General features: G+C 41.2%; 3 protein-coding genes across 5 annotated transcripts in view; 1 reads left to right on the plus strand and 2 right to left on the minus strand.

Annotated features, from left to right (window-relative positions):
* The window catches only part of commd10 (COMM domain containing 10), a 28,826-nt gene extending 26,268 nt beyond the window's left edge, over positions 1-2,558 (minus strand). For both annotated transcript variants that reach the window (XM_083673611.1, XM_083673612.1), the window contains exons 1-4: positions 2,428-2,558; positions 2,142-2,232; positions 1,732-1,842; positions 1,053-1,208 (exon numbers count right to left, since the gene is read on the minus strand). In XM_083673611.1, the coding sequence (XP_083529737.1) occupies positions 1,053-1,208; positions 1,732-1,842; positions 2,142-2,232; positions 2,428-2,456 (387 nt within the window). In that variant the 5' untranslated portion in view covers positions 2,457-2,558. The remainder of the gene's footprint in view (positions 1-1,052; positions 1,209-1,731; positions 1,843-2,141; positions 2,233-2,427) is intronic.
* Positions 2,559-3,259: 701 nt separating this feature from the next.
* Positions 3,260-13,440, minus strand: ap3s1 (adaptor related protein complex 3 subunit sigma 1). 2 transcript variants are annotated; one of them, XM_083673055.1, is made up of 7 exons: positions 13,186-13,440; positions 11,121-11,212; positions 10,162-10,273; positions 9,887-9,958; positions 8,892-8,999; positions 7,060-7,129; positions 3,260-3,894 (listed from the first exon to the last, which is right to left on the minus strand). In XM_083673055.1, the coding sequence occupies exons 1-7, from the start codon at positions 13,252-13,254 to the stop codon at positions 3,650-3,652; spliced, it is 768 nt and encodes a 255-aa protein (XP_083529181.1). In that variant the 5' UTR covers positions 13,255-13,440; the 3' UTR covers positions 3,260-3,649. The 2 variants fall into 2 exon arrangements, with proteins under 2 accessions (XP_083529181.1, XP_083529180.1); XM_083673054.1 differs by lacking the exon at positions 7,060-7,129 and having other exon boundaries at positions 3,640-3,894; positions 13,186-13,437.
* A 3,132-nt stretch (positions 13,441-16,572) lies between these two features.
* cdo1 (cysteine dioxygenase, type I) lies at positions 16,573-23,606 on the plus strand. Its single transcript, XM_083673459.1, has 5 exons — positions 16,573-16,776; positions 18,621-18,698; positions 19,510-19,667; positions 20,546-20,715; positions 22,573-23,606. The coding sequence occupies exons 1-5, from the start codon at positions 16,607-16,609 to the stop codon at positions 22,600-22,602; spliced, it is 606 nt and encodes a 201-aa protein (XP_083529585.1). The 5' UTR covers positions 16,573-16,606; the 3' UTR covers positions 22,603-23,606.
* The last annotated feature ends 563 nt before the right edge of the window (positions 23,607-24,169 follow it).

The raw sequence follows: 24,169 nt of genomic DNA on the forward strand, positions 1-24,169 counted from the left end.
TAGATAGAGAGAGAGAGAGAGAGAGAGGAGAGAGTGAAAGAGAGAGAGAGAATGAAAGGGAGTGTAGAGAGAGAGAGAAAGAGAGAGAGAATAAAAGGGAGTGTAGAGAGAGAGAGAGAGAGAGAGAGAATGAAAGGGAGTGTAGAGAGAGAGAGAGAGAGAGAGAGAATGAAAGGGAGTGTAGAGAGAGAGAGAGAGAGAGAGAGAGAGAGGAGACAGGATAATAAATAATAAACGTTATCTCTGAGTGTTCCCATGAGCCAACAGGCCAGGTGTGAAACTGCTCCCAGTCCCCCCGGTGTGTGTGTGTGTGTGTGTGTGTGTGTGTGTGTGTGTGTGTGTATGTGACTGTGTTGGAGAGTCCGAGGGAAGGCACTGAAGACCGCTGTCACCCCAGGTTATGACATCAACAACACCACAGGCTAAGGCTTCTTTGAGTTTCGCTCTTCTCTGTTGTTTTAACACACGCTCGCGCGCACACACACACACACACACACACACACACACACACACACACACACACACACACACACACACACACACACACACACACACACACACACACACACACACACACACACACACCCCCTCTTTTGAATGTTCAGTTGGAGCTGGAAGTTTCCTAGGCATACTAATGTCATTGGGGCGTTATGGCTCAGACATTAAGCATGCTAATGTCATTAGAGGCTCGTTTAGTTCACCAGGAGAGCCTTTATGCCACAAAACAAAGTGTTAAAAGTTAATGATGCTTACAGTACATACCCTCCAGAGAAAGTCAAAGGCATCGAAGAAGAAACATTTGCTCGAGCGAATCACATTGGTGTCATTGAAACATTAAGGGGCTGTTACAATTCCTCTACTAAATTGCAACTTTCAATGATGAATCTCCATTGAAGATGCTTTTTAGTCTCAGAGTAGGTTTAATCTCTGTCTGTCAGTGGAGGCGTAATCTGTGTCTGGGGAGGCTTAATCTGTGTTTGGGGAGGCTTAGTCTGTGTCCGGGACACTGCCCCATAGACCTACACTACTAGGAGGGCAGCTTGACCTCTGACCTTCTTGGGGGCGAAGATCCTCTGCCTGACCTTTTCCACCAGGTCAGGGCCGGCGGTGGTCCAAGCCTGGCTGAACACCTCCGCCTTCTCCGGGGTCAGATGGACATTCTCCAGTTGCTGCTTCAGGGAGGCCGGCTTCACATTGTGATACACCGCCTGGAGAGGAGAGCAGAAACATCTGTTTCCCCCTGACTGAACTAAAAGGTAACAAATAGTTTCACAGAAGCTTAATTACATTGTAGTCACTTAGAAAGTACAAGGTAACTGCGTAATTACATGTTTATTACCGACTGTAAGAATGACTTATTGATAACTTTGTGATTTACTGAAGCAAACTATGAAAAATATTGTTCCCGTAAAAATTAACAGTTAATATGAGGAAAGTGATGGTAGAGCATTACCAAAACATAATAAATGCAACTGGAAAGGTTGGCTTTGATTAAAAAGTCTGACGCAAAATGCATCACAATGTAAACAGGTAGAAACAGTGAAAGCACCATATTCTTTACTCTAAAAATACCTGAGGACAAGGATGCCCTGCCCCTTACCTGTTCTAGAATGAAGAATGCCCGGCCCTTAACCTGTTCTAGAATGAAGGACCCCCGCCCCTTACATCTTCTAGAATGAAGAATGTCCCGCCCCTTACCTGTTCTAGAATGAAGGAGGCCCCGCCCCTTACCTGTTCTAGAATGAAGGCTGCTGTCTCCAGCACGAGACTGAGGGCCTGCTTGTCCAATGAGAGAGCTCCCTGCAGCTTCAACTCCTCCTCCTCACTGAAGGTGCGCTCTCCCTAAAAAACACAAGTCACCATGATGGCACTGTAGGAATCACCTGTACAGCAGGGGAGGTAGAAATCGGAGGACAGGGCTCATTGTAATGCATGAAATGGAATGAGAGAGTGGAGGACAGAGGAGAGGATGCAAGGAATCATGTTTCTAACAACTGAGAAAGGGCCATACAGTAATAGTTTAGCAGCCACAAACCTCCGTTTATGATACATCATACACTATGGAATCATCCCAGTAATTGGAGATGCAGCTCTAAAAGGCTACAGCAGAACCTTTAAAATAGGCGTTATATACACAGTACCTTCAGATGGAGTTTCTGCAGGATGCGGGAGAGGAGCCTGGAGAATTTGTTGACGTCTATCGTGTTGATGGACGTCACGGCATCTTTAATACTGAGAGGATTCAACAGTGTTAGCTGGTGTGTACTGTGTCAACACAGATACATAGGCTGCATTATTTGACAGGGTTGCTATCATAAGCATGTCTACGTCTCTCGTGACCATACAAGTTGGTTGCCTTATGAAGGCGAAACCATGGTGTGATCTATCGTGAAGACCCACTGGCAGTGGCATGATTAAAACCCTTACCTTTGTGTCTCTGTAATGATAGCAGCCATAGCTAACTGTCTTGTCTATGCTTCACACCTGTATTCTGTGTTTCTAAGCTGATACCTGGCTGTCACTCTCACAGTGGCATCGCCGTCCTCGCTTCCCTGTTGTGACTTGAGGCTGTAGTTTAGACACTCAAAGCTGCGCACCAAACGCGCTTATTGAAACGATCTTTTACATTTCACAGAAACATCCGAAGACTAAATCTAATCACTCGGTTTTCGTTAACGATGCTCTTATAATGTTTAATGATAACAGTGTGCGTGTTTGGGTTTCATGTGCACAGATATTTGAGAAATCTAACGAAGGCATGCTGCGCAAAAGCTGCTCTTAATGATTGTCTCAGATAGTCATGTGCCATCTATCAGCTGACTACGGGGCGGGTACTGGACCAAATATAAACGTTCGTGCCCGCAGGGACAATTTCTTGGGTACCACAGTGACTTAAAAGGGTAGTTCAACCAAAATTACTCACATATATGGTTTCTTACCTCATCAATGGCGTTTGTTCAACAACTTGCACTTCACTGCTGGAATCTACAGAGTACATTACAGTTGGTTGGAACAACCTACAGAGTACATTACAGTTGGTTGGAACAGCCTACAGAGTACATTACAGTTGGTTGGAACAGCCTACAGAGTACATTACAGTTGGTTGGAACAGCCTACAGAGTACATTACAGTTGGTCCGCTCACACAATTTAAAATGTTGGACCAAGAGAACCTCATTGGCTAAACTCTAGCCTACACTGAATTGTTTACAATCTAATCTATCTACAGTTTGACTGAAAGCACAAATAGCAGGCAGACATAAAATGATTCAATACTTTATTAGGTTGCAAAAAGGAGGAAAAAAAATTTCTTACATGCACCGATTTAAAACCAAGAGAAAATAATTTGATAAGACAAGATTGTTTTGTTTAAAATATTTTGTATACAGATAAGACAAAGAAATACAATTTCAGCATATATCATCATATACTTGTATATAAGAATATTCTGTTCAGTTTGTTTTTACAAACCACTACTAAGGTATGATTTTCCAATACTGTAGCAGCCAACACATACGGGCCCATCCCTTAGCAAGGGACGCGGAATGTAAAAATAATAAATAAATACTTCATCTTCTCAAACAGAAAAACAAGCCACACAAATGACATTCATCTCAAAACAGGAAAAAGAGTTTAACGCCAAAAGAGATTCACACAGTACCTTCATGATATTTGAATAAAACTGGATGTTTTGCTTTGATTTTGGTAAACAAATTTGCATCGTAAACATTGGTCGACGTCCAGCAGCGGGTGTTTTCTCGCCACACTATTTGAAGGAGGGTAGGTTTGGCACTTTTATGCTGATGTCTCCAATGTTGATGTTTCGGGGCATTTCTGGGAGGTTCATGTTCTTGACGGCGGAAACGGCTCTCGCAGGCGCGCCTGCGATACCGGCCTACACACACAACACACAAACACAGTTAAGAGTCATCAGTGAAACACACACACACACACACACACACTCTGCAGTACATTATACCCTCACACATCAGACAGGGACACACAACCACAACATACGATACTAAACACACAACAACAACAACATACTGTACTAAACACACAACAACACTAGAACCAGACACAGTCACTGACAGACAAAATGCCAAGCATCAACTATAAAAACAGATTTGTGCAGATGTACATCCAAATGCCTAGCTTCATATGCACATGCATTATTTGGTTCATTATGATTTCGGCTTTATCACAACCAGAGCCAATTATGAATCAAATGTGAGAGAGGTTGAGAACATAGTGGTACATTCATTGATCGGAAAGTAATCAATAATATAGAGTTTTTAAAAAGGCGGAGGCAGCATTGCTTAGAAAGTAAACCCACCGAACTCTTGAGGACCGATAAGGATACAAAATGCAGGGAGAGAATTGGGTAAAGCAGAAAAATGGGTTTGGATATGAAGAGGAAATGAAGCTACAGATGTGTACAGAATGTTTATAGAATTTAGAAACCCTTATATTGGCCGAGCATGTGACTTTGGAATGTCTCAACTATGCTAGGTAGCACAAGCTAAAGCAATATCATAGAGCCTAGCCTCATTTCAGTTGCAATATTTAAAATGTATCGTGTTCCACTAATAATTTAGTCTTCAAACTACTTTACTGTGTCCATTTCCTAATGTTTGCAGATTTCAGACAGGTTTAATAAACTTAATATATATAAAATATTGCAACAATTCAAAAAGGAAACATCCACGGCACTGTAATTATGCTCTGAAAGCTGTGTGTTGTAAAGCCCACAGCGGGAGGTAACTATGGTTCAATTACAAGTTGGCACCAGTAAAAAGTTTAAGTGCTGCTATACGGCTTCAAAAAGAGCAATAAGTACAGTTGAATAATTTAAATATACATTAAGGTTTATAGCTAAAGCAATTTAATGTTGTGTACGTGTCCGTTATGCCTATGGTATAACCCTATGGCACAGACCAATGTGGGGGGCAGGGGAGGCTGGTGGAGGTAGAAATCGGAGGACGGGCTCATGGTAATGCATGGAATGGACACATGTTTGATACCATTCCTAAATCCATTACAAGAATTACAATGAGCCCGTCCTCCCATTTCTACCTCCCCCAGCCTCCCCTGGTGTCTGTTATGCCTGTGGTATAACCCTATCACACAGACCATGTGTGGAGAGGCTGTGTTACTGCAACAGCAGGTCTACTCTGTGTTGGACTGAGGAATGGGGAGGCTACACACTCTAACACAGTGATTCTCAAAGTACTGGTCAATATAACACTACACATTCATTTAGAAAATATCTGATGAGAATGTGAGATATGTAATAAATGTACGATATGATTCTTACTAAAAACCCTCAAATAAGTTCAATTCATGATATCAAATATGTGGGGAAAAAAAGGTATATTTTATCTTGGATCTAAACGGGACATTTGAGAATCACTGGGGTTAGAGATCCACCCACAGAATCTTTCACAATCAGACCCAAAAATGAAGACTAAATCTCTTTTAAAGGACTATCACAAGGTTTCAAATATCACAATTTGTGCAAACAGATGCGTGGGAGTTGTGACCACATTCATTTGAATAACTAGCTCAAACATGTCGCTGTATAATCTGCCGTCTCTGGAACCGCCAGTTAATGTGTAGGCACATGATTTGAATTTCAATCGTCTAATTGTACACACACGGTCAAGTGTTGTCTTCATACACCTCACTCACTACAGTCAAGTAGAGTGGCAGTCTAACATACAGACGCCCCACTGTACCCCACTGTACCCCAGTCTTACTGGCCCTTCAGCCTAACATACAGACGCCCCACTGTACCCCACTGTACCCCAGTCTTACTGGCCCTTCAGCCTCACACAGGACAAAGCCTCGTGTTGGAGAGACAAGCTTGACAAACTAGCTACTTCCTAGTTTCTCCTTGCTAGTTGCCAGGCTGCCTTGGGGTCTGCTTACGTAGGCTACTCAGTGATGCGTGACCATGTAAAGAGAGAACCGGACCACGTCAGGGGAGGCTGGTAGAGGTAGAAATCGGAGGACGGGTTTGTTGTAATGCATGGAATGGAATGAGGAATGGTATCGGAGGAGAGGCTCATTGTAATGCATGAAATGGAATAAGGAACGGTATCAAACACACCACTCCTTACTCCATTCCATGCATGACAATACCATTCTTCATTCCATTCCATGCATTACAATGAGCCTGTCCTCTGATGTCCGCCTCCACCAGCCTCCCCTGGCTCACGTCCAGTAAACACCATGTCCCTCTGGTGTTCCCACACAAGTGTTTGTCATCACTCACGGCTGCTCCGGCACTGAGCTGTGACTCTGGGAAACCGCTGGGTTCATCCATGCATCGCCGACACCAGGAACTAGTCTGTCAAAACTCTAAAATCATTTTCTTTTTTTTCTTCTTTTTTTTAGGAATGTGTCATCAACAGTCTCCTAATGCTTAAAAGCAGCCTGGTGACAGCTGAAAGGCAGGAAAGCAGAGAGCTGAGAGACAGAGGCCAGCAGAGGCAGGGAGACAGCATGCTGTGTGTTTTAGCTGGCGTGGCTAGCTAGCTAGCAGAGCGTTGGAGGCAACCTAGCGAAAAGGTGTGACTTGACATTTTTCAGCACCTGGAAAATTGCAACAAGACATACAGGTATGTGTTATGGAAACAAATAGGATGCCAAACTAAATGGGCCGAAGTGCAAAGTCTCATTGTCGCTACTGGGTTACTAAAGCTAGCCAGATCTACCACTCAAACTGCCTTCTGCAAAGCTACTCCAGTTAGCAACGCTTTTTTTTGATTGGTGCGATATCATCTGCCTGTTTTCTTAATTACATTTCGATTAAGAACAAATAGATTTAATCTCACGCAAATGAGACCATGGAAATGTGTTGTTCTATGAACTACTTCAGCTGTGACTGAGCAACAAAAAGTTAGCGATACACACTGATAACATTTTTGGGTCTGCTGTGAAAGATTTGTATGTTAGTGACGTCGTTTTGCTATTACGTGGGTCGGCCTACGGAAGACTACGGTAGGTAGAGTAATCTTGGTAAAGTTACAGTACTTGGGTTGAAATTTGGCAGTACCTGTGTCTACCTGTCCTGTCTGGGAGACTGAAAGATAAACGTCTGCAAAAAGAGAGAAAAATGGAAAGAACTAGAAAGGGTCAGGAAAAAGAGGAATGAGGAATGTTGTTAAAGCAGATCAAAGTAATAATTACAGTTTATATAAATAGAATAGAAATAGTGATAGAGGGAGACCTATCGTAGACCGCATTGCTGGTTGACACTGAGGTGGTTTCAACTTCTCCCAAGCCAGGTCAGTGACTATGAGAGTGAGAGTGAAATAGTCATGCCATTCTCTCATGTACTCTCAGCCAAATCATAAATGAGAACTTCAGGAAGATCACACACTGTCAGAAAACTGTTGTTTTTCTTTTATTGCTCTGAATCGAAATGGCCGACGTTAACTGTGGAGGAAGGAGCCTGCGGTCTAGGGTAGGTCTGAGGAAAGAAAGGACAGAGCAGATCTGATGTTTGTTGAACAGTCAAAGACTCGGCTTTCAGAGCATCTGTCAAGAAGGGTTCCGTTTGATCAACCGTGAAACAACACAGCTGACGTTGTTGTCAAAGCGTATTCATCTGTGTTAGATACGGCCACAATTCAACAGGAAGGTCAAACCTCTCCACATGTTAGCCATGGATGCAACACTGGTGCAACACATCAGCCTAGATAGCTAATCAGCCTGTTAGGAACCCATAAGGTTTTTACTGTGAGTCACCCTGGGTAAATAACCATAACCTTATGTAATGCACACTTCATTCCTATAAAAGCCAAGCAAATAAAAATAAAATGAAAAAAAATAATGAACACTGGTAGATGTTGCTGTGTGGCTTTCCTGTATGCTTTAGGACTTCATTGAGTAAACTAGAGTATTTCAACCAGGGCCACATGGAGGTAATGGCTTATGATGAATTGTTTGACATTCTCGGCTAGGACCAGACCTTATAAAAGCTTGTGTGCAATGTGCTTACTGTGCTAAATCGCCTACTTAAACTTATGAAAATATATAATTGAGTTATTCTGCCACTGGCAAATGGCAATGATTCCATGAAATTGTCTCTGGCTGTAACAGTGTTTGTGTCTCAGCAATGGATGAATGGTCAAATATTTCTAAAAGGCATATGTTTATGTTTATATATATATATATATATATATATATATATATATATATATATATATATATATATATATATATATAGGCAAAGGTGACAATACTGTAGCTGTATGTATGATAACAAAGCAATGTCTAGGCCTAAATATGAAGGACATTAAATGATCAGCCCCCAGATATCGGCTTCGCAGATGTTGAATGATCAGCTCAGGACATCTTTGACTTGAACATCAAATGCTTGTTCATCTAAACATTCTCCTGTGACACACCACTACCCCTTCAGCAGCCAGACAAACACCCCCCCCCCCCCCCCCCCAATAAACATGTCAACAATTATGTCAACAATTATGTCAACAGACCATTTCTATGTCTCCAGAGTGGGATGAGCAAAACAATGTTTCTCATGAGGGTGAGATTGTTGAGGACCAAGGATCAACAGACGCATTGAGAAAATGGGGGCAAACTTAGCCTAGCTTTCCTGAGAGAAGTCAATAGGTATCTGTGGTGTTTAGGCTACATCTTGGGTAGCTAGAAGTTTCTAGAGTCTGATTCAGTGTAGAGCGGTGCAGCAGCTGTGGGCCAGAGAAGAGCATGAACACTCAAGAGAGGGGAGCATCACACGGGCACCGAGAGGTCATGCAGGGGTCAAGGGGTCAGGGGTCAGCATACACACATGCCTGGCCGACACATACAGTACCTGGAGGAAGGGGGGGGGGTCACATGATACGGCAGTGCCACTCTTACCTCAGATTTCTCCATCTTGTTTTGGGCATCCACCTGTGTGATGATCTCGTTCATGTTCGTCTCCAGAACCATCCCCCCCATCACCATCTCCGCCAGGATGTTGTGGACCTGTCAATCAAAGGCAGAATGTCATATCTGTTATTAAGATTCAATATGCGTCTTCTTAAAAAAATAAATTATATCTATTTTTATGGATGCTTTTATCTTTCTGCATCCAGGCAAATGCATCATTTATCACTGTTTGTTTCATCCATCTCGCTGTCACAGGTATTGTGTTTTCTCCTTGTTTATTAACCTGTATAACCCAGTGTTGTTACATATGAATATCAATGACGACTCGGAGCAGTAAAAGACAGAACCTGCAGAGACTAATATCCTGCCTCACTGCCAGGGACAGTTAGATGTATTGACAGTGATTTTTCTTGTGACAGGAGCCAGGGCTGAGTGTCATCACTGGGGAGATCAACGACCCTCGCTGCTAGACAGGCACACGCTAAACTAATAACAGTACTGGGCAGAGAGCATCCGTGGGGAAGATGAGAGACACATTCACTGCCTGTTCAGGGACATTTTAAGTTTATAGTTTTAACTCTTAACATCCTTGGTATAAGGGATATATGTTCAGGGACAGTTTAAGTTTATAGTTTTAACTCTTAACATCCTCGGTATAAGGAATATAGAACCACAACATCTAAAAAGGTAGCATCACAAAGGTTCAGATTTTAGGCTCAAATGCTTGATTCAGATGCAATGTCTGTGACAGACAACATGTGACATCACAAAGGCTCAGACAGAATGTCTGTCATTCAGACAACCTGTGACATTACAAAGGCTCAGACGGAATGTCTGTCATTCAGACAACCTGTGACGTCACAAAGGCTCAGACGGAATGTCTGTCATTCAGACAACCTGTGACGTCACAAAGGCTCAGATGGAATGTTTATTCCATCGACAACCGACATTAAAATAGGGCATAAATATGACATATCCCTTACCTTGTCCACGTGGAAAATTAAGTCAAGTTCACAGACATTCTCGAAGCATTTGTCCAGCGTTTCCACAAATACCTGTAGAAAGATTTTAACATTTACTGAACTGTGTAATAATCTACCAGAGTTACGTCAGTCATTGTTTTACTCTAGATGTGTACTCAATAACATATCCACCTAAACCGTCCACAGTGGTTAGGCCTTTCAAATGGCGATGTCTATAAAAGGTACTAAATGTTCATAGTTCAACAAGAAAAATTAATAATTCTCTGAGCCTTTACCTGGATGAGATCTAGAATACCAAGTTCACTCTCTGAGGAGTCGACACAGAACACGAAGTAGAGCGTGGCATAGTGTCTGTAGATGAGCTTGTTCTCAGACCCACCAATCAACCTGGAAACACAAACAACATCAATCAATCAATCATAGATCTAATACACAGACCAGATACACACATTCAGAGCCTAGAGAGTACACCATGGTGATATCAGAACAAGTCACATGGCTAGAAAGCACTGTTTGAATATCCAGACATATACTGAGTTGAATGTTTCTGCCAATCAGATTAACTGGGTCATGTGTCTGGCGATGCGTCCAGTCACAGTGCACATTGATTCAAGGCCCAGCAAAGAGACCTTGACCGACCTTTTTAAAGTCTGATAAAACCGTGTTGAACAGTCTTGTCAGATATCCCTCTACAGAAGGCCTTCTCCCACGGATCAAAAAAAAAGAAAAAAAACACGTTTGAACGTCATAATATCTGACTGGCGAGACTAAATATCTGGCCACGCTGCTACAGCCTGGTGAGTACTGTACCAGGTGAGTACTGTACCAGGTGAGTACTGTACCAGGTGAGTACTGTACCAGGTGAGTACTGTACCAGGTGAGTACTGTACCAGGTGAGTACTGTACCAGGGATCACAGTTCTGTTCGTCTCTCTGGACAGAGAGGCGTCTCTGCTATTGCACAGGCCAACACCTGGGACCGTTTCATGAATGATACATAAATATTAAACTATTCATGATCCAACTGATCTTTCCCCAGCTGGCCCCCTTAGCAACCCTCTGCTGCGGTGACAGTTCTAGTGTGATGTCGCATCATGAAAGGCTGATTCCACTGATACAATTACCTTTGAAGATTAGAAAAGGCTAAAGAAAAACATGTCAATATGAACAACAAATGGCAGAGTTGAAAGAGGTGTTTGGAGAATCAAATGGCCGACATCGGCCTAATTGCTTACATTCCACCTTCTAGGAAATTGCAGACGTTCTCGTCTCGTTTCGACACCAAGTGAAAGGTTTCTCTGATGATCTGTTGTTCTGTGTCTTCACTCTGTCGGACACAAACGAAAGCATACACCGATTATTAAAATTAACAACAGTAGAATAAGTCAACCAACAGCTTTTGGTACAGTGCATGTTGGTTGGAGTTCTTCAAAGCCTTTTAGCTTACACCAATGCTAAATCATTTATTTTTAGAATTAATAAAACATGTAGAATGATTTTAACGATGTATCATTGTAATGGCTTGCTAGTTGAGACCATGTTTCCACAGTCATCCATAGATTAAGGCATATATAACTTTATTGAGATATATACACATAAAGTATATATCTCGGCGTCGACTCATTATGAACCTGAAGAAAGTGAGATCACATTCACCACATAGCCGACTGCTCAGCCGACTGCTCAGCCTACTGCTCAGCCGACTGCTCAGCCTACTGCTCAGCCTACTGCTCAGCCTACTGCTCAGCCTACTGCTCAGCCTACTGCTCAGCCTACTGCTCAGCCTACTTCTCTCCTCCTGCTTCTCTCTTACTGCTTAGTTAGTCACACCAAAGTATGAGAACACTCTCACTGAGACAGGCGGGTCAGGAGGTCACGGCAGCAAGAGGGAATGCCTTGAAGTGATCCAGTAAAAGTATATGCAGCTGCAGCGGTTGAAATTAGTCAAATGACATGAACCATGGGGCTAGTCAGGGGGCGGGTGGGGGGGAGCACGAAAGAGAGAGAGAGATAGATAGATACAGAGAGAGTGAGAGAGAGAGAGAAAAAAAGAGAGAACATGGGGGGGGGGGGGGGGGGGGGGCATTTAGATTTTGACTTTCTCCGGTGCTTGGCCTAAAAATCGCAAAACTAGTGTGAATGATATAGATAGATACACCACCTCCTTCACAAGACCGCACACCAAGGCCAACTTCTCAGCCTCCCAGGCTCCTTATTGTAGGCTCTGTGCACAGTAGTAGTATTCACTTCTAATTTCATAACAACCCCCCTAAATGCATTCTACAATATATCTAATTATGAGACAAATAATAAACCTACCATTAAATAAATAAAAATGAATATAGTTTTCAAATATAGTTTGCCTATTCCATGGTGTAGTGGAGGGAGACTGTCCTGTAGCTGGCAGAGAAACTGCTTGGTCGAGGGCTACCTTCATACATAAATCCTATTAGTGAAATAGCCTAAGCTATTAGAGCTTTCCAAGATAGCGTGTGTGGTAATCAAACAGACACGGTTTGCAACATGCAGTAGGCTTATAGCCTACCTACTCCATTCATAGTAAAACTGTTATTACGACGTAACAACGAGTGAATAACACTCTGTGAGGAATCTATTGACTTGAATGGGCCAGGAGCACGAGTAAATCACAAGGGCAACATTGCGTCATGTGACGTAAACACGTCAACCAAATGGAGAATCAATCCATATGACACTTCAGGTTTCACTAGTCGAGACATACTCCGGACTGACAGCGGAGACAATACAGACTTCGCTGTTACTTAGCCCGTGTAAATTGATATTCTTGCATGTTAAATAATTGATTATTCGCGTGGACGGTGCTGCGTAGACAGATATGTAACACCATGATATCGATGACACGCACGCAAACAAACCAGCCCTTCCTTCGTATCAAATTACACCCCACCTCCTCCCTCCTCCCCGGCCAGTCACTAATGGATCATATTGCATCGCTCGTAAATGTAGTTATTCCAACACAAATGCTGCAGATGCAATTAAATGCTAGTTCCGTAGAATCAAGACCACTGCATAATTGATTGCAGAATTCAGCTGCCAGATCAAATTAGATTGAAAACAAAATGACCCTTCATCAACTAAACATTCCACAATAAACAATAATTTTATTTATCTGTAATAAACCATGCACAGCGGACCAGCGAGCCGGCTCGCTCTATAGCGAATTAGTATTCTGTTGCAATCACTATTTGGCTGACAGGTTAAATGCTAGCGAGCTAGCTAGCCATCTAGGTGGCAGAATCAGTACAGCCTTCTCATACTCACGTAATGCTCGTAGAATTTAGAAAGCCTAGGTTTCCCATGGTTGTTGAATATTAGTATGGCTTTAATCATGATTTCCTACTGGGTGAGGGGACGAACACAAAGGGATCAGTCTACGGAAGACTGCTGTCAACCCTCCAGATCCCAGTGCACCTGGGACTCGATTATAAATCCGTCTCAATCTCAGATTACGGCTAGCGAAGCTAGGCTACACGCTGCTTCTCCATCCTCTTTTGCGGAAATACTTCACGTCAAACCACACATCTTCTTCCAGCTACAGCAGCCCCGATGGGTCAAACCGAGGTAGAAAAAAAACCTTTTGCCCAGTCCGAAACAAACCCCTAGGGCCTAGCGCCTACCTCTCCTAGTCTAGCCTCTCGACAGTTCTTGATGTTTCCTCGTAGAGCAGAGAAAACGGGAGTAGTTTAAGCAATATGGCGGAGACACTGCTGAACCTATCAGAGGGCTGAATGGAGCATTCATATCTTTGCTTACACCTACACTTTGCTTTTAGATCTTTGAGGGCCGAGGGGACATCAACAAGTGTTCAGGGGATTAAAGCAGGGTTTGATTTTGGATCGAGGGATAAAGAGATGAGTCTTCACACCGCCTATAATATAAATATTTGTAGATAAATATTTTAAAACTGTTTAATATTTTGAAGACGCTTGTCTATTCTATACATCATGCTGGAAAGTATGAAAATAACAACATAGGGTTAGGGTTAGACATAGGTAGCAAATCAAATCAACCTGTATTTATCATACGCACAGGATACAGCCTTAACGGTACAATTAAATGCTTATGGTACAATTAAATACAATACAATTAAATGCTTTGAGATGTTCTATATTGCTCCTATTTGAAAGAGCCTTTGGTAACAGTATGAATGTGTGTCATCCTGCTTTATCAACTACACTTAAAATAATTTTGATGGGAAAACGCCATCAGTCTGTTAATATGTCGGCCTTCAATGGACCAATGACTGTTGACGAACCGCTAATCTTGGAGCCCTGGGGTGAAGTTACTCATTTTACCCTCCCCAAATCCTAACCTTAACCATTAGTGGCGGAAAAACTGACTCAAATCAGCGTCTAGGGGCAACTTCATCATTTACATTTACATTTATGGCATTTAGCAGACGCCTTTACCCAAATCGACTTACAACAAATACATTTGTTTAAGTAAGTGAATCATCTATCCATCAGTCATCATAAGATAAAGTAATCAATGCTTTTTAAAAAAATTATTATTAACAGGAGAGAACTTGTACAGGAGGGTAGTGGGGGTGAAAAGGTCTTAAGGAGGGACCGTTAAGATGTAGCCTTAATAGATGGGTCTTCAATCTACGGCGGAAAATTGGTAGTGACTCTGCAGTCATGACAGCAGTGGGAAGCTCATTTCACCAGCGGGGCGCCAGGATAAAGCATCATCCTCTGATCTGCTCGGAACAACTAATAGTGATACTAACGAACCATTAATCTACCAAAGAGATGTGTTGAAGGCTATAGTGTGAAGAGACTGAATGTTCCTACCAGATTAAACCACTAGGTGGAGGAAGAGTTTAACTGATAGTGATGAACATAGTGAAAGTGAACCCAATCGGCGACTCTAATGCAAACCCTAGATAAATTACACCAATCGAAGAGTAAACATTGAACTGGTCGATAATGTCTGGTCACAACTGTTCACCATAAAATTATCACTCAATTCATTATAATGTTTCGCCCTTATTTATAACCTACAAACTGTATATCTCTCTCGTGTATTTGAATTAATTGCTCCACTTTGCTGTTGCACTTCTGACCTAAATGTTGGCTGCTCGTGAATAGATTATTATGTAGGTCTATGCCTGTAGGTCTATATACGTACACTGAGACCTGATGCCCTGTTCTTTGGCTGCATTTAAAGGAATACGTCTTCCCACTACATCACCAGTAGGCTTTAGGAACAAGTGACACACTGTGTGGATATCCTATACGTCTCTAAGGGAGGAAGTCTTCACCCATAAAGGTTTCACCCTGACAGAAGGACTTGACGTTAGCTCGCATGCTAGACTGAAATGAAGACTATGTGTTGGTTTTGGTATGATCCTGTGAAGATGTACAGCCGGGAAGTAGTCCATTGGCATTGAAATATATATATAACATCTTTGCAGGCTGTTTTCAAGCTATTGCTTTGTAAAAACAACTGAACTCCATCAGTTATCATGACCATGATACCAATGAGAACATCACACATACAGGATTACTACAATGTTTTATAAACATACAAGCCTTGTTGGTCTAAGAAGGAGAACGCATTGTACAGTATCATGGTATATATATATCAATATATATAATTGCATTTATATATTGCCTTTCTAGACACCCACAGCGCTCATTTGGTATGTTATAATCAGACACAAATAACGTTGTTTATTCTCGTATAAACATATTAGCATATAAACAAATGTATGACTTATTACATAAATCACATTGATAATGCCTCTGCCTCATTAAATTCTCACAACAGTTTTAGAATTGTCTTTGAATGCATACAATCTCACAAAGTGTGCATCCTTGTGTAAGACACTCAATTATTATTATTATTTTTTAAAAGCTGTAAATGAATGAAAACGATCTGCTCATCTGATACTGCATAATGCGTTCTCTTTCTTAGACCAATAAGGCTTGTATGTTTATAAAACATTGTAGTAATCCTGTATGTGTGATGTTCTCATTGGTATCATGGTCATGATAACTGATGGAGTTCAGTTGTTTTTACAAAGCAATAGCTTGAAAACAGCCTGCAAAGATGTTAAAAAGTTAAGAAAAAAAACTTTGTAGATTGTAGCATGCTGTTTATGTTTGGATGCTATTTCCAACCTCTCTGTCTCTCTCCCTATATCACAACTCAATTACAGCTTCATTTTGTTTTGGTTGAGTTACTCTTAAAAACCTTGTCGCTGCTCGGCCTATTCTTCATTCAATTCTCGAGACCCGCCACAGAATGGAGGGTCAGGGGAGCTTTTGTAAGTTGCATGGCCCAAAGTAATAGAATCCTGAAAAGAAAAGGAGAGGTTTTGGTTGGCAACAGCTGCACTGAGGTGGAATTGGGCACAGCGGAGTGGTCCAAGTTGTTGATGAGTGGAGTAAGTCATCAAATTAAGAAATGGTTCTAATTTAAATGCATGTTATAGAAAAATGTATTGCTATAATTCACATTTGAGGTTACTATATTTGAATGATCAGTATAGTATTATGTTGTATTTCCCATAAAGATGTTTCATAATTGAATTGAAGTTGGAGGTCCACCCTTTTTCGTAATGGTTCCGTCCAACTAAAGTTCGCCCCAAATTGTATAAAGAGAAAGCAATGCACTAAAGTTACTTAGAAAGTAGCCTAACGCTGCAGGGATAACAACGACCAAATCCTACACAACCATGGAGCAAACTGAAGTGATGAAGCCCGAAACTCTTGATGATCTGATCAAAGTTCTGCATAAAATCTTTGAAAGTGACAATGTCAATGTGGAGGAAGTTCAAAATATAATGGAAGCATATGACAGCAACCCGCAGGAATGGATGAAATTCGCAAAATTCGACCAGTTCAGGTAAAACAGATTTAATGTGTAATTGTGTACATTACAAAGGACAAATTCTTAACATTATATTATCATTATTATTTATTTATTTAGTTTTCTATTTTCATTCATATTATTATTTTGTAGGCTATTATTGTTATTGAGTTTTTTTTTTTAAATCATTATTATCATCAATATATCTTTAATAATTGAGTGATTAAATCATTTTGAAAATGATGGCATGGTGCTGGAATTGTTTATGACCATAAAAAGCATTTAAAATCCTTTACACTAAAATCGTAAAATGCATGAATGAATTGCAAACATAGCATTAGGATGAAGTGCAAAACACTTACAGTATGAACTTTAATTCGGTAAGGTGCATGTTTGTCAAGTTAATGCCAGTGCAAACGCGATCACTCAGCACAAGAGATGCTAAATTTAGAATCACTCACGTACTGTCCTGAAATAGTTGTACAAAGTCGACGCACGATTCCATGACGTTGATGTATTACTGTCCTACATTTGGCTTTGTTGATTTGTGTTAATATTGGTCTCTCATTCATTTGTGATAAACAAATGTAAATCTATACGACTTGCGCACATTCTATATAGTGTTTAACTGCCGAACTTAAACACTTTACATAAATAATATCTAATGCTTGGGTGCAGGTTAAATATTATTCATCATCAAATTATATATTCTATTTGCGTCCAGTCTCCATACAACTTCTTATAAAGTTGTACTTTCCCAGATTATTTTACAACAATAAGGCCATTCATTGTGCTTTCCAACGAAAAAAAACAGCCCTCTCCACAGTTTTTCCCCCTTGCAACCTTAAAACTGTTTCGATTATTGTGGTTGAGGGGGTGAATGGAGGGTGGGAATCTGTGCACCAATCAGCATCTAGACACAGATCCACACCCTTTCTTTTGGCGTGTGCGTTGGTTGTCTGATCACACCATAGGGATTGCAGCTGCCGGGAAAAATACTCAGTCATGACGAGGTTCTATGAGCAGGACGGCGTGAGCGTATAGGAGTGCGTGCAAAGAGATGGAAGTTGGAATTTGGAACGTGTATCCGCCATATCTTGGTTCATAGTTTGGTTGATCATGAAGAGTAAACGCACCTGTTCCTAGAGCAGCCCTTCATTTTATACAGCACAGCAAAGATACCCCTCCTAGAGACCTCTTCACCCCCACTACCCCCCCTGTACTAACCCTATCCCACACCCTAGAGACCTCTTCACCCCCTCTACCCCCCTGTACAAGTTCTCTCCTGTTAATAAAAAATAAATAATAATAATTAAAAAATAATAATTATAAAGGCTTCTGGCATTACAACTGCAAATGGCTCCTGGTATGAGCATTGATAACTTTGTCTTATGATGTCTGTTGGATAGATGATTCACTTACTTAAACAAATGTATTTGTTGTAAGTTGCTTTGGATAAAGGCATCTGCTAAATGCCATAGATGTAAAAAAAAAAAAAAAAAAAAAAAAAAAAAAAAAATGTAAAAAGAAAGTGAGGGTCTCTGTGAATCCACCATTGTGAAGAGAGCAGGCAGTGTAAACCATCTGGTAATCCTCCAGTTCCCAGGTGTTTATTCTGCCTCTGGTCTGTGAATCACAGTTGATAGAATTACACCGAACAGTACCACACAGAATAAGCTTCACCATAAAGCAGTTCACTGCTTGGTATTGATATGTGTGCCATGTATTGGGTTAGCTGCAGAAATGTGCTGTTTGGTGTCCATGTCCTGTCCATGTCCATTCAATATGCCAAAAATCACAAGCGGTAAAGCAGGAGAAGCCTAACCATTGTTCTCACACACACACCCATGTTTTTGTGCTTTTGTGTTTTTGTGTTTCAGGTACACACGGAATCTCGTGGACGAGGGGAACGGGAAGTTTAACCTGATGATTCTGTGCTGGGGAGAGGGTCACGGCAGGTAAGACTTTTATTATGAAGGACAAAGATTGTTTAATTTATTTGATCTGAGAATATGAAGATCATATTGGTGTTTGACCACTTTGACCAATGTGTTTTTGTTGACTGTTGAATAAAAACGTCTATGGTCAAACATTCCTAGCATTTTGAATAAGTTATTACAGTTAGTACATTCAACAGTTTGTCAATATGGGGTATATACCATACACATGACAATCACTCATACTTCAGATTAATTCAGATGCCATCTATAGTAATAATAATAATAGTGTATTAATTGGCAGAATCAAACCAGAGTAGGCTAATTGCAATGTCTTATATGAGTGTTATGTGGCTGCTGACCTATGATGAAACATAAATGAGGAAATATCATCGAATAGTAAAAGCAGATAACAGAGTCCAATGTTCTTGTAATATAATTTAAATAGAACATTGTATAAGTAAGGCCTTTGTTATTTTTTCCAGAGTTTTATTTTTTGATAACCATATAAAATACACTATTAAAGCAACCATGTCTAGACAATAGGTCACTTTAAATTACACAAGAGAAATAGTGGGATTTAGAGTTTGGAATATATTGTAGTGAAAGCAACATAGATTACTGTCTGTCTGTAGATCCCGTACAAATAATCCCATAGGAATAACATCCAACACAAAAGGCATATCTTGTATGTAGAACTAACAAGCCAGTTCAGACACATAATGTAAGACACCATACTGTATGTTTAAATGCTATTGAGCCCCTTTAATGATATCACTGTTCCGGCACATTCTCAGACCGCCCATGCGTGTGTGTGTTTCCCCTCTTGCAGCAGTATCCACGACCACACAGACTCCCACTGTTTCATGAAGCTGCTCCAGGGGCAGCTGAAAGAGACGCTGTACGAGTGGCCCGATCGCAAAACCAACAGCGGGATGGTCCAGAAGTCCCAAAGAATCCTGCAGGAGAACCAGGTCGCTTACATCAATGGTGAGGATGACTCAGGACTGCACAGTGGCTCTATAGTGCATCATGGTGTGGTGTGTGTCTTGACTAACCGTGGTGGAATTGTGGTGTGATTCATACACACCAGGGGAGGCCGGTGGAGGCAGACGTTACCAATGGTATCAAACACGATACCATTCCTCATTCCGTTTCATGCATTACAATGACCCCATTCTCCGATTTCTACCTCCACCAGCCTCCCCTGGTCCCTCTACTTACACAATAAATCGTCACTTAATTCAGTTTCTGAATACTACATCATACTTCTTAAATGATGGATATTTTATGAATCACTCTTATCTAAACACCATGTACACTCAAGTAATGAATGGTATCAAGTTGCAATCAAGCACTAACTAACAAGTAGCATAAAGCCAATAGAATCTTGTGGTGTGTCTGATGTTCAGACCATCACCAGTAACTCACCACAACCCAAACCACAGCCCTAGCCCAAACCACAGCCCTAACCCCAACCCAATAACTCACCCTAACCCTAACCACAGCCTTAACCCCAACCCAATAACTCACCACAACCCAAACCACAGCCCTAACCCAAACCACAGCCCTAACCCCAACCCAATAACTCACCCTAACCCTAACCACAGCCTTAACCCCAACCCAATAACAAACCACAGCCCTAACCACAACCTTAACCCCAACCCAATAACTCACACTGTGTGTGTGTGTGTATTTGACATACGTTATACCTGTGTTGTGTGCATTTGACATATGTTATACCTGTGTGTGTGTGTGTGTGTGTATTTGACATATGTTATACCTGTGTGTGTGTGTGTGTGTGTGTGTGTGTGTGTGTGTGTGTGTGTGTGTGTGTGTGTGTGTGTGTGTGTGTGTGTGTGTGTCAGACTCCCTGGGCCTGCACCGGGTAGAGAACGGCAGCCACACAGAGTGTGCTGCCAGCTTGCACCTCTACAGCCCTCCCTTCAAGAGCTGTCAGACCTTTGACCAGAGGACAGGACACAAGAATACCGTGAAGATGACCTTCTGGAGCAAGTTCGGAGAGAGGACACCTTTTGTAAGTATTCTTTATGACGACATGTATCGTATCATATTTTAGCGTTGTTGTCTTAGCAACACACAGCAGATTAGACCTATCTCTGGTGATGCTGGTGGCACATGTGAGCAATGCTACCTGAAGCGTAACACATTTTTTTCTCTCCAGAAGGGCTCTATGGTCTACTGTAGTATATTTCCATTGTAGTGCATAGAGTCCATAGGGTCCAGATTCATAGGTTTTTCGAACCACTGAGGGAAAATTACTGAAAGTTCTAAACTTTTCCCCAACCTCAGAAGATTAGTACATCATCCCAGTCAGGGGACAGTGGTGCAATTGGTGAAAGTATCAGTGAAAGCCATAAATAAATGTATATGGCTAGTTCAAATGTTGCGCTGTTGAAAGTCCACAGAGTACAACGAATCGATATCGGGGTCATTCGAATCTTCTTCTAGTGATGACGAATGATTCAATGAATGACTCAGGGATATTACTGGACAAATTGTTCTCCAAATGGCTGACTTATCTGAGCAGTTAAGGCAGAAAGACAAACACAACTTGATTTGAACATTGCAGGCAGCCATCATTAGCTAACATTGTTGTCGTAAAGAAGTGTATTATTTAACTAGATCGGATGGTGTTGGAAGTTAATGCTTAGTGTTGATCTCAGATAGTGAAATTGTGTCCACCTCTTTATATCAGTTTCCCCCCAGACAACAAGTCACAAGACAACAACACACCTACCGTGAGATCTAAACACTTACTTACTTAATCACACATCCGTTCCAAGGAGTTTACTTTTTCATCCAGATGTTTACAGCTGTTTAGAGCAGAATGTTCTCTGCACTTAATTGTTTCCATCGTCTTTAAATGCAGCACAGTCAGCAGCATCCCCCTATCATTTTAAGACTTTTTTTTTAACTTTACACCGCTAAGCTTTTCTAAGCTTCTAGAGTTTCCATCTCGTAGTTAGGCTGAGCATTCCAGGAATCTGTTTCCACAGGCTGCCAGATGTTGTACTGGGAGACTGTGTTCCACAAGGTAATGGCTTAATCTATTGAGCATGTGAGACCCTGCTTTTTGATGTTCAGGCTGGGTGCTGCAGTCAGGGGAGGCTGGTGAGGTAGAAATTGTATGACGGGATGCATTGTAACGCATGGAATGGAATGAGGAATGGTATCAATGATACCATTCCGGTATGAGAAATGGTATCAAACATGTGTGTTTGATACCATTCCTCATTCCATCACATCATTACAATGCAGCCCGTCCTCCGATTTCTACCTCCACCAGCCTCCCCTGGTGCTGCAGTTGCTGCTCGCCAGGTGAAGCGGTATCACGCCGCTTCTGCAAGGGCTTTGCCAACAACAGAAAGCTTATCTAACGTCCTAGGAATTGCAAACGTTTACCTTGACATCCCCAGTGTCTGGCCATCACTATTACAACACAGAGAGATAAGATTAGATAGTGTAGGCACACAGTGATCCCCACCTGCGTAACTCACTAGTCACCAGTCACCCCTCCCCTCCCCTCGGCTCATTGTTTTTAGCATTGTTGTTTTTGACGAGTCGTTTGGAGGACTGGATGTTTGTTGTTTTCGACTAGCATTGTTGTTTGGGGATAGTCGTTCTGGATGAGGACTGGATGTTTCTCTAAAAGGACAGGATCAAAAGAGATCTTTTCATTTGACCTTTATTCTTCCAGGGTATAGTCTCATTGAGATGACATCTCTTTCACAAGAGGGACCTGGTTGCCAATACACCTATGAAATACAGTTTTATTCTCTCTCTAGATTCCTCTTGTATTTCTCCTGTGATGTTGTTGTGATGCTCGGTGCTCTTGTCTCTAACTCCCTGCCCATTGGTCATTTTCCAACAGGAAACCACAGTCTCGCAAGAAAACAACTGAGGAGCCAGAAGAAGAAGATGTTGCATTTGGAATGTCAATGTTGTTAAAAAATGTCAGTCCAAATGAAACTGCAAGGAAGCGAAAATGCGGACCCTACAACTAAGCAACAAACCCATTTATATCGGAGCAGACAGTTCAAAAGGACATCATGTCAGTAATTAAAAAGGCTTTATCGCTGCCCAGTGCGAGCTTGGCAAATACTGATGAGCACAGGATGAATGCATGAATAGGTTCAGCCAATGGATTGAATCTGCTCTTTGTTTGCTGGGGCTGAGGAGACCCGTTCCCAATAACAGCATTCCTCTGTGTCTATAACCTGTGTAAGCACGTGTTCGTACTGTTACGGGTGGCAGGCGGTTGGTTGAAGTGTACAGTATGAATGGATGGAAAATAGGTTGTCTCTCTAATCATAAAAAAGTGATGATCTCTAAATAGCATCCTGTGATCAAACAGTTGTATACTTATGAGCACTTTTATTGCGGTATTATCAATTTATTACGCAAATTATCTTTAAAAAAAAAACTGTCAAAAGTAGTGATGTAACATGAAATGATTTTGTACAGTCAAATTAGAATAGCAATTTGCATTTGGCAAAAGGTAAAGCTTTATAGATGTGTACTATTTTTAAATGCGATGCCTGTAATTTATTTGCAGAGTATTCTGTTTTTTGACATGAGAAGGGGTGTAAATTGGCATTAACTCTTTCAGTGTCACTCCTCCTGAATGTGTTTAAACGTGAATATTCGGAGAGCTGTGGAAGAGAGTCCAGACTTATGGGGCAGGCTGTTGTATCATAATAAAGATAATGTTCATTAGAACAAGGCTCTCACTTTTTCTCAGGATTTTGCTTGTTGTTTTAATTGTAGCTGTATTTATATAGTATATAGTTTGCAACGTAGTGCCACAATAGCATTGTCAGTTATAATGCATGAACCAGTATACAGTATACCATATTGTGAATGATAAGCCTTGCTTTGGCTGTTGACTATTAAACATTACCTACTATGTTATGAATCATTTCATGTCTGTTTTTGTATGTATCTATTGTCTCTCAAGCAACAAACAAAAACTTGTGGCAGTTTTTTCCTGATATAAAACCTGTGTTATCTTTTGTGAAACATTTGCATGAAAGTTACATTTGTTCTCCAAACAAGTTTATGGAAGGGGGTTCTGTGATGTCCCAGAACATTGATAGTGATAAAGTCTCAGTCGACCAATAATAATGTTTTATAATATATAATATATATTTCTAATGAGGTTTTGATATGGCCATAATAATCTAAGATAAGATTTTATCTTAGTTAGTTAATCTCAATTACATACCTAATGAAACTACGGGAAAGAATAAGCGCATCAAATTCCAAAGTTATTTATTTAGGTCACACACGTAGTGAAGTACAAATCAATTTAGTTGTTTATTTATGCACACAGGCTTTGAGCAGAGCAAACAGATGGACGTCACCACTTGTTGGTTCTGTGCGTATAGCATGTGCGGACCAGACTTTTGTATTTGAGTTCATTGACCATCTATTACACCAGAAAATAGCTATATAGGTACCACAATCTA

The sequence above is a fragment of the Argentina silus genome (genome assembly GCF_951799395.1).
Source record: "Argentina silus genome assembly, chromosome: 7".
In the NCBI taxonomy this organism is placed as follows: domain Eukaryota; kingdom Metazoa; phylum Chordata; class Actinopteri; order Argentiniformes; family Argentinidae; genus Argentina; species Argentina silus.

What these genes read in the sequence shown, in the direction of transcription:
- cdo1 (XM_083673459.1), top strand. Translation starts at nt 16,607, where the DNA reads ATGGAGCAAACTGAAGTGATGAAGCCCGAAACTCTTGATGATCTGATC. An exon ending in GCAAAATTCGACCAGTTCAG is followed by an intron (nt 16,777 to 18,620) that starts GTAAAACAGATT and finishes TTTGTGTTTCAG; the next exon opens with GTACACACGGAATCTCGTGG. An exon ending in TGGGGAGAGGGTCACGGCAG is followed by an intron (nt 18,699 to 19,509) that starts GTAAGACTTTTA and finishes CCCCTCTTGCAG; the next exon opens with CAGTATCCACGACCACACAG.
- ap3s1 (XM_083673055.1), bottom strand. Translation starts at nt 13,254, where the DNA reads ATGATTAAAGCCATACTAATATTCAACAACCATGGGAAACCTAGGCTT. An exon ending in GTATTCTAGATCTCATCCAG is followed by an intron (nt 9,959 to 10,161) that starts GTAAAGGCTCAG and finishes ATCTTTCTACAG; the next exon opens with GTATTTGTGGAAACGCTGGA. An exon ending in TAATTTTCCACGTGGACAAG is followed by an intron (nt 9,000 to 9,886) that starts GTAAGGGATATG and finishes TTTGATTGACAG; the next exon opens with GTCCACAACATCCTGGCGGA.